A 14115-nucleotide genomic window follows, 5' to 3' on the forward strand; every position below is an offset into this window, starting at 1 on the left:
TCCTATAGATAAAACAGGAAGTAAGAGCAATGTCAAAAAACATAAAGGTACACTATCCCCCAACTATAAATGGATATATCCATAGACACCCAAATAATGGATTTAAATGTAGATTCAGATATTAGAACAGTGAAATGTCTGTAGAGCTCTAGAATGGGAGGGCATATACAGTGGGTACGGAAAGTATTCAGACCCCCTTAACTTTTTTCACTCTTTGTTATATTGCAGCCATTTGCTAAAATCATTTAAGTTCATTCTTCTTCCTCATGAATGTACACATAGCACCCCATACTGACAGAAAAACACAGAATTGTTGACATTGTTGCAGATTTATTAAAAAAGAAAAACTGAAATATCACATGGTCCTAAGTATTCAGACCCTTTGCTCAGTATTTAGTAGAAGCCCCCTTTTGATCTAATACAGCCAGGAGTCTTTTTGGGAAAGATGCAACAAGTCTTTCACACCTGGATTTGGGGATCCTCTGCCATTCCTCCTTGCAGATCCTCTCCAGTTCTGTCAGGTTGGATGGTAAACGTTGGTGGACAGCCATTTTTAGGTCTCTCCAGAGATGCTCAATTGGGTTTAAGTCAGGGCTCTGGCTGGGCCATTCAAGAACAGTCACGGAGTTGTTGTGAAGCCACTCCTTCGTTATTTTAGCTGTGTGCTTAGGGTCATTGTCTTGTTGGAAGGTAAACCTTCGGCCCAGTCTGAGGTCCAGAGCACTCTGGAGAAGGTTTTTGTCCAGGATATCCCTGTACTTGGCCGCATTCATCTTTCCCTCGATTGCAACCAGTCATCCTGTCCCTGCAGCTGAAAAACACCCCCACAGCATGATGCTGCCACCACCATGCTTCACTGTTGGGACTGTATTGGACAGGTGATGAGCAGTGCCTGGTTTTCTCCACACATACCGCTTAGAATTAAGGCCAAAAAGTTCTATTTTGGTCTCATCAGACCAGAGAATCTTATTTCTCACCATCTTGGAGTCCTTCAGGTGTTTTTTTAGCAAACTCCATGCGGGCTTTCATGTGTCTTACACTGAGGAGAGGCTTCCGTCGGGCCACTCTGCCATAAAGCCCCGACTGGTGGAGGGCTGCAGTGATGGTTGACTTTCTACAACTTTCTCCCATCTCCTGACTGCATCTCTGGAGCTCAGCCACAGTGATCTTTGGGTTCTTCTTTACCTCTCTCACCAAGGCTCTTCTCCCCCGATAGCTCAGTTTGGCCGGACAGCCAGCTCTAGGAAGGGTTCTGGTAGTCCCAAACGTCTTCCATTTGAGGATTATGGAGGCCACTGTGCTCTTAGGAACCTTAAGTGCAGCAGAAATCTTTTTGTAACCTTGGCCAGATCTGTGCCTTGCCACAATTCTGTCTCTGAGCTCTTCAGGCAGTTCCTTTTGACCTCATGATTCTCATTTGCTCTGACATGCATTGTGATCTGGAAGGTCTTATATAGACAGGTGTGTGGCTTTCCTAATCAAGTCCAATCAGTATAATCAAACACAGCTGGACTCAAATGAAGGTGTAGAACCATCTCAAGGATGATCAGAAGAAATGGAAAGCACCTGAGTTAAATATATGAGTGTCACAGCAAAGGGTCTGAATACTTAGGACCATGTGATATTTCAATTTTTCTTTTTTAATAAATCTGCAACAATGTCAACAATTTGTGTTTTTCTGTCAGTATGGGGTGCTATGTGTACATTCATGAGGAAGAAGAATGAACTTAAATGATTTTAGCAAATGGCTGCAATATAACAAAGAGTGAAAAATTTAAGGGGGTCTGAATACTTTCCGTACCCACTGTATAATATGCACATATGTTCAACTACAAAAATAAGATAACTGATACCTTGTGGAAAGCAACCAGTGAGGTTTCCACTCCAATGTTAGAGTCACAGGTAGCCCGGAATATCTCTCCTCTCTCCAAATAATGGGAACTTAGGATATTGGGATCATAATTTCCAAATAGATTAATGAAGAGTTCTAGGTATGGATATGTTTACATAGTTACATTGGCCCAGCTTGGACCAACTATGTATAATACCGTACCTGTGGTCATCACTGAAGTTGACCCCGCTGCTACACCTCTACTACAGTGATCTCCACTTGGTTCTGGGTCCCGTGCTGAGCAGTTGCACTGCTGCATTGTGAACAAAAGGGGTTCTCTGATTGGATGAGGTGGAGAATGTGATGCCACTATTCCTGCCTCTCCACCTTGTTCGATTGGAGAACGCTTCGCAGGACGGATGGGAATAATGTGTTCCATTACCAGCAGGAAATATGTGGATATGTTATTGCAGCTGATGGTTGACTTATGTTTTTGCCTCAGATGGAGTTTTTGCCGAGGTGCGGTGAGCTCGCTCCGGTGGGACAAGTGGTGCACGATGAAGGCAAATTTCTTCTTCAGGCTACACTTGAGGTGAGCATACCCATGTTGGTCTATTTATTTCTCCTATAAATTAGAAACTTGGAAGAGTGGTGGCAGAAAATACCAAGTGCTTCATCTAGTCTGCCCCTCCTTTTTTGTAGGGTGTTTTTTTTTTTTTCTTTTCACCATTTTTAGTCTGAGCATAGGTCTTTATTCGTCCCAGTGACCCATAATAAATGCTTAAAGGTCCTTGCTCAGGTCCAATGAGTTGGATGCCGCTGACTAGTGGGGGTGCAGGCTGAGGAAAGGTCCGTCCAGACCCAAAGCATACTGCAGAAATAGGAAGAGACACCTCACCCAGCCCTAGTGTTGGCAGGTAAAAGCAGCCTCAGCTCGATTCATTAAGACCATGACTCCAACATGTTTCAATGTTTTGCCCCGCCCCCGGGGCTATTTCATGGAGAATCTCAATGATTAAGAGTCGTGGCTGGGCGAAACATGTTGGAGCTGTGGTCTGGATGAATCAAGCTGATGCTGCTTTTACCTGTAAACCCCTCTGGCCAGGTGAGGTGTGCAGCGGCCGCTTTATCTCTTCTTTATTTGTCCCTATTTAAAATAACATTTTAATTTTCTTACTGTTGATTGACTCAATAACTCTGCTGGAAGTCTGTTTCAAGCATCCACTACTTACTAAAATAATTCTTTTCTAGGGTTAGCGTTTTCCTGATGGTGAGCATTACAGCAAAAGCTTACTAAGCATTTATTTTTCTATCTTTAGCTGGCATTATACTGCAAGTAAAAAAAACTTTTCCCCTAACATTTCCTTTGGTCTATAGATCAGCGGCCTCCACATATTTGACAAATTTTCCTTAAAAAAAAATTTGTAATATCAACAGCCCCCCTTACATCCATGAATACCCATCAGTCCCCCCTTTTACATCCATGAGTGCCCATGAGAGTCCTCAAAAACCAAGAGTGCCCATCAGAGTTCCCCCTTACATCCAAGAGTGCCCATCAGAGTTCCCCCTTACATCCAAGAGTGCCCATCAGAGTTCCCCCTTACATCCAAGAGTGCCCATCAGAGTTCCCCCTTACATCCAAGAGTGCCCATCAGAGTTCCCCCTTACATCCAAGAGTGCCCATCAGAGTTCCCCCTTACATCCAAGAGTGCCCATCAGAGTTCCCCCTTACATCCAAGAGTGCCCATCAGAGTTCCCCCTTACATCCAAGAGTGCCCATCAGAGTTCCCCCTTACATCCAAGAGTGCCCATCAGAGTTCCCCCTTACATCCAAGAGTGCCCATCATAGTTCCCCCTTACATCCAAGAGTGCCCATCAGAGTTCCCCCTTACATCCAAGAGTGCCCATCAGAGTTCCCCCTTACATCCAAGAGTGCCCATCAGAGTTCCCCCTTACATCCAAGAGTGCCCATCAGAGTTCCCCCTTACATCCAAGAGTGCCCATCAGAGTTCCCCCTATACATCCAAGAGTGCCCATCAGAGTTCCCCCCTTACATCCAAGAGTGCCCATCAGAGTTCTCCCCTTACCTTCATAAGTGCCCATCAGAGTTCTCCCCTTACCTTCATAAGTGCCCATCAGAGTTCCCCCCTTACATTCATAAGTGCCCATCAGAGTTCCCCCCTTACATTCATAAGTGCCCATCAGAGTTCCCCCCTTACATTCATAAGTGCCCATCAGAGTTCCCCCCTTACATTCATAAGTGCCCACCAGAGTTCCCCCCTTACATTCATAAGTGCCCATCAGAGTTCCCCCTTACATTCATAAGTGCCCATCAGAGTTCCCCCCTTACATTCATAAGTGCCCATCAGAGTTCTCCCCCTTACATCCAAGAGTGCCCATCAGAGTTCCCCCCTTACATTCATAAGTGCCCATCAGAGTTCCCCCCTTACATTCATAAGTGCCCATCAGAGTTCCCCCCTTACATTCATAAGTGCCCATCAGAGTTATCCCCTTACATTCATAAGTGCCCATCAGAGTTCCCCCCTTACATTCATAAGTGCCCATCAGAGTTCCCCCCTTACATTCATAAGTGCCCATCAGAGTTCCCCCCTTACATTCATAAGTGCCCATCAGAGTTCCCCCCTTACATTCATAAGTGCCCATCAGAGTTCCCCCTTACATTCATAAGTGCCCATCAGAGTTCCCCCCTTACATTCATAAGTGCCCATCAGAGTTCCCCCCTTACATTCATAAGTGCCCATCAGAGTTCCCCCCTTACATTCATAAGTGCCCATCAGAGTTCCCCCTTACATTCATAAGTGCCCATCAGAGTTCCCCCCTTACATTCATAAGTGCCCATCAGAGTTCCCCCCTTACATTCATAAGTGCCCATCAGAGTTCCCCCCTTACATTCATAAGTGCCCATCAGAGTTCCCCCCTTACATTCATAAGTGCCCATCAGAGTTCCCCCTTACATTCATAAGTGCCCATCAGAGTTCCCCCCTTACATTCATAAGTGCCCATCAGAGTTCTCCCCCTTACATCCAAGAGTGCCCATCAGAGTTCCCCCCTTACATTCATAAGTGCCCATCAGAGTTCCCCCTTACATCCAAGAGTGCCCATCAGAGTTCCCCCTTACATCCAAGAGTGCCCATCAGAGTTCCCCCCTACATCCAAGAGTGCCCATCAGAGTTCTCACTTACATCCAAGAGTGCCCATCAGAGTTCTCCCTTACATCCAAGAGTGCCCATCAGAGTTCCCCCCTTACATTCATAAGTGCCCATCAGAGTTCCCCCCTTACATTCATAAGTGCCCATCAGAGTTCCCCCCTTACATTCATAAGTGCCCATCAGAGTTCCCCCCTTACATTCATAAGTGCCCATCAGAGTTCTCCCCCTTACATCCAAGAGTGCCCATCAGAGTTCCCCCCCTTACATTCATAAGTGCCCATCAGAGTTCCCCCTTACATCCAAGAGTGCCCATCAGAGTTCCCCCTTACATCCAAGAGTGCCCATCAGAGTTCCCCCCTACATCCAAGAGTGCCCATCAGAGTTCTCCCTTACATCCAAGAGTGCCTATCAGAGTTCTCCCTTACATCCAAGAGTGCCCATCAGAGTTCCCCCCTTACATCCAAGAGTGCCCATCAGAGTTCCCCCCTTACATCCATAAGTGCCCATCAGAGTTCCCCCCTTACATCCATAAGTGCCCATCAGAGTTCTCCCCTTACCTTCATAAGTGCCCATCAGAGTTCTCCCCTTACCTTCATAAGTGCCCATCAGAGTTCCCCCCTTACCTTCATAAGTGCCCATCAGAGTTCCCCCCTTACCTTCATAAGTGCCCATCAGAGTTCCCCCCTTACATCCAAGAGTGCCCATCAGAGTTCCTCCTTACATCCAAGAGTGCCCATCAGAGTTCCCCCCTTACATCCAAGAGTGCCCATCAGAGTTCTCCCCCTTACATCCAAGAGTGCCCATCAGAGTTCCCCCCTTACATCCAAGAGTGCCCATCAGAGTTCCCCCTTACATCCAAGAGTGCCCATCAGAGTTCCCCCTTACATCCAAGAGTGCCCATCAGAGTTCCCCCTTACCTCCAAGAGTGCCCATCAGAGTTCCCACCCTTACATCCATAAGTGCCCATCAGAGTTCTCCCCTTACCTTCATAAGTGCCCATCAGAGTTCTCCCCTTACCTTCATAAGTGCCCATCAGAGTTCCCCCCTTACCTTCATAAGTGCCCATCAGAGTTCCCCCCTTACATCCAAGAGTGCCCATCAGAGTTCCCCCCCTTACATCCAAGAGTGCCCATCAGAGTTCCCCCCCTTACATCCAAGAGTGCCCATCAGAGTTCCCCCCCCTTACATCCAAGAGTGCCCATCAGAGTTCCCCCCCCTTACATCCAAGAGTGCCCATCAGAGTTCCCCCCCTTACATCCAAGAGTTGCCCGGCAGAGTTCCCCCTTACATCCAAGAGTTGCCCGGCAGAGTTCCCCCTTACATCCAAGAGTTGCCCGGCAGAGTTCCCCCTTACATCCAAGAGTTGCCCGGCAGAGTTCCCCCTTACATCCAAGAGTTGCCCGGCAGAGTTCCCCCTTACATCCAAGAGTTGCCCGGCAGAGTTCCCCCTTGCATCCAAGAGTTGCCCGGCAGAGTTCCCCCTTGCATCCAAGAGTTGCCCGGCAGAGTTCCCCCTTGCATCCAAGAGTTGCCCGGCAGAGTTCCCCCTTACATCCAAGAGTTGCCCGGCAGAGTTCCCCCTTACATCCAAGAGTTGCCCGGCAGAGTTCCCTCTTGCATCCAAGAGTGCACAGCAGAGTTCCCTCTTGCATCCAAGAGTGCACAGCAGAGTTCCCTCTTGCATCCAAGAGTGCACAGCAGAGTTCCCTCTTGCATCCAAGAGTGCACAGCAGAGTTCCCTCTTGCATCCAAGAGTGCACAGCAGAGTTCCCTCTTGCATCCAAGAGTGCACAGCAGAGTTCCCTCTTGCATCCAAGAGTGCACAGCAGAGTTCCCTCTTGCATCCAAGAGTGCACAGCAGAGTTCCCTCTTGCATCCAAGAGTGCACAGCAGAGTTCCCTCTTGCATCCAAGAGTGCACAGCAGAGTTCCCTCTTGCATCCAAGAGTGCACAGCAGAGTTCCCTCTTGCATCCAAGAGTGCCCAGCAGAGTCACTTCTTACATTCATAAGTGCCCAGCAGAGATCCACCATAAATGTGGATTTGATAGCAGAGTAACTCCTTACATTCATAAGTGTTCAGCAGAGTTGTCTCCCCCCCCCCCCCCCCTGCATCCAGGAGTACCCATCAGAGTCCTCCCTACATTCATGAATGTCCATCAGTAGCCCCTTGCACCCATGATTGCCCAGCAGTGTACCATACAGAGGCTGTACTGGGGTATGATCAGGGTTGGCTGGCAGTGGATGTGTTGGTCTCAGTATTACAATACACAGACTGGTGCATCCACTGCCAGCTTGGGGTATTTTCATGGACAGTTGCTGTCGGCAGCATAAAACCTTGTGGTGGGCTGCATGTGGCCCTCAGGCCATAGTTTGGAGATCCCTGCTCTAGATAGTTGTCTTCTTAGGTAGATAATGGCTCTCTAAAGGCAGGATGGCTCTATACCATCAGACTGTACAATGTAGGGGGATTCAGCTTGTGTAGCTTCTACATGTGATCAAGTCTCTTTCTCTGTCACTCTGCAGGGGATTGGTGGACAGGCCTCCCGAAATCTAATGGATTCCTTTGCAGACATCATCTTTTGTCTCAACAAGAACTGCTTCTCCTACTTGGTGGTCTGGCTGAAAGAGCTGCTGCAGCAGGAAGGCTTTCCATCACCTCGACTGACTCAGGAGCAGAAAGATAACTTCAGCCAACACATCCTGCGGTGAGAACTCTCTGCCTTCACATCATTAATAAAACTCTGGTTCGGCCACATCTAGAGAATTCCGTCCAGTTATGGTCACCAATCTTTAGAAAGGATGTGCTGGAGAGAGTTTAGAGAAGGGCAACAAAGTTAATAAGAGGGGGCTGGAGGTCCTCAAATACGAGGAACGACTACACTACAAGGGCTAAATTTATTCTCCCTGGAGAAGAGACGCTTGAGAGGAGATATGATGATGATATACAAAAAATCTCAATGGTAATCCCTGTGTAGATAGAAAACGATTCAGTCCTAGGGAGTGTAAGAGGACACGGGCCACACAATGAGATTGGAAGAGAAGCGGTTTAACCTTTAGCTGCGTAGAGGGTTTTCACTGTCAGGGCAGGGGAGGACTGGGAAGGGGGGGCAGGGTGGCAATTGTCCCCCGGGCCGCCCTAATGCCGGGTAAAAAGGCCGAACTCAGGGCTGGATAAATGTAGAGGCCAGACACTGTATACAGCTGCCGGTCGCCGCTACACAATGTTATATTTACAGAGCTGCAGCGGAGCGGTATGAGTGTGCAGAGTATGCTCCTGCACCCGGCCTGCACCCGATAGGAGCTTCCTAGGCCCTGCCTGGCCTGGTGTCATGTATTTTTGTTAAACCTCCTTTGTTGCTATGAACATTGAATTATGTTACCACATTGCATCATGTTTGTCTGGCTTCATAACATCAATATCCGTTATAAAACCAGGTGGGCACGAATGGTGAGCAGATTGGATGGTTCAATGGGCCACTTAATTGAACTTGCCCCCCAGGCCTAAGGCTGCCAGCCCTCCCCTGGCAGTAAGGATGTGGAACTCTCTTCCACAGTCGGTGGTGTCAACAGGAAGTAATGACAGTGATAAAAGACTCTTGGACGGGTATCTTATAGAACACAATATACAGGGATATGGGGAATCATTATCTACACGAACACACACACCAACATAGGTTGAACTGGATGAATTATTGTCTTTATTTAACCTTACCAACTATGCAATTAATGTTCTGTGGTTAGTTAGGGATTGATTGGAAACCATTTAAACCCTTTCAGGAAAGGTTGGCAATAAATATGCGTATATTAAGCTCTGACTGCTTTACTACTGAGAGTTGTAGCTTCTTGTTGCCTGTCCTCTCGTTAGCAGCACGTTGATTTCTGTGTATGCTCTAGAGATGTTTGCCAACAAGTAGTAGGACTTCTCCGTACCAAAGAGATGTCCCATGTTTCTCCGAAAATAAGACCTACCCTGAAACTAAGACCTATGGTATTTTCGGGGAGGGCTGCAATATAAGCCCTACCCTGAAAATAAGCCCTAGTTTAAAGTGTTTGTAAAATCCTAGAATCCACTCTATTGCTGTGTTTTATATAATGTCCAGTGTGTGTTTCTGTATTATAACTGTGAGAAATGCCTTCGGTACAGTGCCGCTTGGTGCTCAGCTGATCTCCCGTTGCTTTCCTTCTCTTCTCCCAGCTGTCAGCGAGGGATCTCAACCCCTCCCCTCTGCAGTGCTTAGTTTGGGTCACGGAAGCGCCGAGTATTATATTATAATTGTGTGAAATACCTTAGTTACAGCGCCGCTCGGCACTTCCGTGACCCGCTCTGAGCACTGCAGAGGGGAGGGGGCTGAGATCCCCCCGCTGACAGCTGGGAGAAGAGAAGAAGAGCAGCAGGAGATTAGCTGAGCGCCGAGCGGCGCTGTTACAAAGGTATTTCACACTATTATAATACAGGAACACACACATTGGACATTATATAATACAAATAGAGTGGATTCTAGGATTTTACAAACACTTTTACTTGTTTCACACTGGGGATTCCTGACAGGCAGGGAGGGAGAGGGGGACAGAAGACAGCACATTAAACCGTAAGACCCACCCCAAAAATAAGCCCTACTGTGTCCTTTGGTGCCAAAATTAACATAAGACCTGGTCTTATTTTCGGGGAAACACGGTAATAGTCAGGTGTCCATGTCTGCGTGTGTGTGGATTTGCAGAAACCAATATAAGGGCAATGTGGGGTACTTATACTAACTGTAATTACAACCATAAGCTAAATGATCTGTTTAATGTACAACTAAAGGCTTCTGTATGACAGTCTAAGCAAGTACCTAATGCACTTACTATGTGGTGCAGAAGCCCCATAAATAAGGCATAAAAATTCCTTTACCTCCCCTGAGCCAAATCCTCCATTTGTGTCTCTTCCCCAATTCCCCTCTCGGACACAGCAGCTCGCAGTGGGAGGAGTTTCAGAAGTGCCGCCACTCTAGAAATTAGTAGGTGAGACGAGGTGCTGATTGACCAGCTACGGGCAGTGAAATGCTAATAGCCACACCCCCTGCAACATCATCTCCTCCCACTGTAATGCACGCAGGCACAGCCTCCATGAGAGTGACAACTCTGCGCCAATAATTCCTTTGTTAGTTTTCTGAATGGTCACCTGGGACATGTCCACCGCTGTATTTGACAGCAGTACTCCCTACAGGAGCCGCTGTCAATCTACAGCTAGGGACAGGTCCAGAGGCCTGTCTACTGCTGTATCGACAATAATCTGTACAGGAGCTGCTGTCCATATACAGCTAGCAATGGGTTGAGAGGTGAATCTGCTGCTATATTAACAGCGATCCTCTCTACAGAAGCCGCTGACAATCTCCAGCTAGGGGTGAGCTGGGAGGTGTGTTTGCTGCTATATTTGACAGCAATACTCCCTACAGGAGAAACCATAATTCTCCAGCCAGGGGTAAGCTGGGCGATGAGAAGCGCTGGCGTAAAGGCAGCAGGAATAGGACGGGCGATGAGAAGTTCTGGTGTAGAGGCTGCAGGAATAGGATGGGTAAAGGGAAGCGCTGGCGTAGAGGCAGCAGGAATACAACGGGCGATGGGAAGTGCTGGTGTAGAGGCTGCAGGAATAGGATGAGCGATGGGAAGCACTGGAGTAGAGGCAGCAGGTAAAAGGACGGTCGATGGCTAAGCACTGGAGTAGAGGCAGCAGGTAATAGGACGGGTGATGGGAAGCACTGGTGTAGAGGCAGCAGGTAATGGGATGGGCGATGGGAAGCACTGGAGTAGAGGTAGCAGGTAATGGGACGGGCGATGGGAAGCACTGGAGTAGAGGTAGCAGGTAATAGGACGGACGATGGGAAGCACTGGAGTAGAGGCGGCAGGGAAAGGACGGGTTAAGGGATGTGCTGGTGTAGAGGCAGCAGGTAATAGGATGGATGAAGGGAAGTGCTGGTGTAGAGACGGCAGGAATAGGATGGGCGATGGGAAGCACTGGAGTAGATGCAGCAGGAATAGGACGAGCGATGGGAAGCACTGGCGTAGAGGTGGCAGGAATAGGACGGGTTAAGGGATGTGCTGGTGTAGAGGCAGCAGGTAATAGGATGGATGAAGGGAAGTGCTGGTGTAGAGACGGCAGGAATAGGACGGGCGATGGGAAGCACTGGAGTAGATGCAGCAGGAATAGGACGAGCGATGGGAAGCACTGGCGTAGAGGTGGCAGGAATAGGACGGGCGATGGGGAGCACTGGAGTAGAGGCAGCAGGTAAAAGGATGGGCAATGGGAAGCACTGGTGTAGAGGCTGCAGGAATAGGACGAGCGTTGGGAAGCACTGGCGTAGAGGTGGCAGGAGGAATAGGAGGGCCGATGGGAAGCACTGGTGTAGAGGTGGCAGGAATAGGACGGTTGATGGGAAGCACTGATGTAAAGGCGGCAGGAATAGGATTGGCAATGGGAAGCGCTGGTGTAGAGGCGGCAGGAATAGGACGGGTGAAGGGAAGCGCTGGCGTAGAGGCGGCAGGAATAGGACGGGTGAAGGGAAGCGCTGGCGTAGAGGCGGCAGGAATAGGATGTGTGAAGGGAACCGCTGGCGTAGAGGCGGCAGGAATAGGACGGGTGAAGGGAAGCGCTGGCGTAGAGGCAGCAGGAATAGGACAGGCAATGGGAAGTGCTGGCGTAGAGGCAGCAGGAATAGGACAGGCAATGGGAAGCGCTGGCGTAGAGGCAGCAGGAATAGGACGGGCAATTGGAAGCGATGGCAAAGAAGCGGCAGGGAAAGGACGGGCGATGGGAAGCGCTGGTGTAGAGGCAGGAGGAATAGGACGGGCAGTGGGAAGCGCTGGCGTAGAGGCGGCAGGGAAAGGACGGGCGATGGGAAGCGCTGGTGTAGAGGCAGGAGGAATAGGACAGGCAATGGGAAGCGATGGTCTAGAGGCGGCAGGGAAAGGACGGGTGATATGAGGCAGTAGAGAACTGCCAGCACTCTGGGTAGTAAAGTGAAGGTACTGTGAAAAGTAAGGGGTGCGCTGATGTGTGAAAAAGCTGCAACCAGGAATGAAAGTAAAGTGATGGTACTGCAATATTTTGGGGTCACAGAAGCCTTTGGCATGATGACCGAACACATTGCTGGGGGATCAGCAAACCTTCATGTTTAGTTCATCAGCCATCACTCTAGAACAGAGGTCTTCAAACTGTGGCCCTCCAGTTGTTCAGGAACTACAATTCCCATCATGCCTAGTCATGTCTGTGAATGTCAGAGTTTTACAATGCCTCATGGGATGTGTAGTTCCGCAACACCTGAATGGCCGTAGTTTGAGGATCCCTACTCTAGAAGTTCTGTGTGTTGTGTTAAGTGCAGTACTCTCATCAGTTGCCACAATGCCTTTGGTTCCACAACACAAGTTATGGTACCTTGTGTGACATTGTTGCCGCTCCTGTGATGTGACACTCCGTCCTAATCTATCTTCCTATTTAACCCTCTGTACAGGGAGCGGGTGAACAAACGGAGGATGCGAGACATGGTGAAGGAATTCACGCTGCTCTGCCGCGGATTACACGGGACAGAATACACTGCCGACTACTGACCGCCCAGTCAAGCTTCCTGGATATCAAACGGGGCATTTTCTGGCATGCCCGCCTGCAATACTTGAGCTGTGTCGCCCTGCGCCAACCTTGCAGAGCTGTTTTTTTTTTTTGTTAAGTTTGTGAAAGCTGCCCGACCCCCTCCCTTCACTAACCCTTTGTTCCACTAAGGACACCCGGAGCTGCAGGGGTAAAGGAGTGGGGGGTCATGGCAATTTGGAAAGGCCTCGCTTGCCAGGTGCATTCTGCTTCCTGAATTGATATGGTATCCCCTGCATCCTCCAAAGACTGGGCATCCGGGTACGAGGTGGTGCAATTTAATAAGTGCAGGGGAGGGGCTGTTTGCAAGATATGTACAGTGATTGGACTGATACGAGGACTCCTCATGTCTGCTGCTTCCACTCCGACTCTCGCTGCCAATGAGCATATTGCGGGTTTTATAAACGGCTTCTGAACTGTTAATGCTGATCGCCGAGAGTCAGACCTCTTCTCCTCCCAAGACAGAAGAAGAGGGGTGGTGGGGGTGAGGGGCAATGGTTTTACATTACCTCTCTGTGTCTGAACCCAGGGATTTCCATTTACAATAGGTTTCTCATTACACAAAAAAAAACTGATGAAGCATGCCGACTAAACCACTATTAAACCAGCCTTGTAATTTAGCTCCCCACTGCCCCCGCGCGCCCCTCGGAACTGTCTGATCTTTTATTCCTTCTCTTTTCTACAGCTATAAAACTGAACATGTGACAGCTGCATGCAAACTTGTAAGTCGCACATACTTAAGTTTCCAGGGTTAGCTGGTCACATCCAGAATCACAGGGGGGCCTAAAGGTCAGGGGTCACATACTAGCTGCAAAAAAGGGAATGAGATGCTGGTCCCGGTAAAGATTTTTCCATTTATCCATTATTTATTACTGCGTTACAGATGTCATTTTCACCGTCCCATCCTGTGCCTGTTACCAGTGCTTCATGGAGGCCACTTTGCTTGTTGTCCTGGATGGGAAGGCGAAGAGTCAACCTTGTTGTGGCTTTTTTTTTTATGACTTTCCTTCTAGAAAGCACAAGTGGAAAAAAATGAAAAGAAAAAACATTCAAAGTACCTTTTTATTTGTTCTAAGTTGGCCTCCCATCATCACAGCCTTCCTCAACCTTCATCATAAGGAGCACCCCTCAAAAAAACGAATAATGATTATTATAGCTCACAGGACATGAGCGTGGACAATAAGCTGAGATACAAGAATAAATGGAATCAGGAAACTTATTTTATACCCAGGACTGCTCTGTACAACAAAATAATGTTCAGTAATAAAGGAAACAAATAATAATAATAGCTAGAAAAACAGACAGTAAAAATTGTAATGTTCCTTTGCATTGGTGGTCAATGGAGAAGTGCACTCGTCTACTTGGAGGACCCCTTATGTTGATGGTCAGTGGGAGATGGCCTGCCTTGTGGAAAGAAAGGCCCATTACACTGGTGGGTAGTGGAAAGAATGTCCCTTAAATTGGCGGTCAGTGGGAGGAATTCACTTTACAT

At 48.4% G+C, this 14115-nt stretch overlaps 1 protein-coding gene across 1 annotated transcript in view; it reads left to right on the plus strand.

Moving 5' to 3' along the window:
- The window catches only part of IPO13 (importin 13), a 126153-nt gene extending 112735 nt beyond the window's left edge, over window positions 1-13418 (plus strand). The window contains 3 exon segments of the mRNA XM_082265019.1: window positions 2334-2423; window positions 7526-7707; window positions 12490-13418. Of these exon segments, the coding sequence (XP_082121145.1) occupies window positions 2334-2423; window positions 7526-7707; window positions 12490-12586 (369 nt within the window). The 3' untranslated portion in view covers window positions 12587-13418.
- Window positions 13419-14115: the final 697 nt, after the last annotated feature.

Source organism: Pelophylax lessonae, assembly GCF_965119305.1.
Source record: "Pelophylax lessonae genome assembly, chromosome: 8".
NCBI classification, from domain to species: domain Eukaryota; kingdom Metazoa; phylum Chordata; class Amphibia; order Anura; family Ranidae; genus Pelophylax; species Pelophylax lessonae.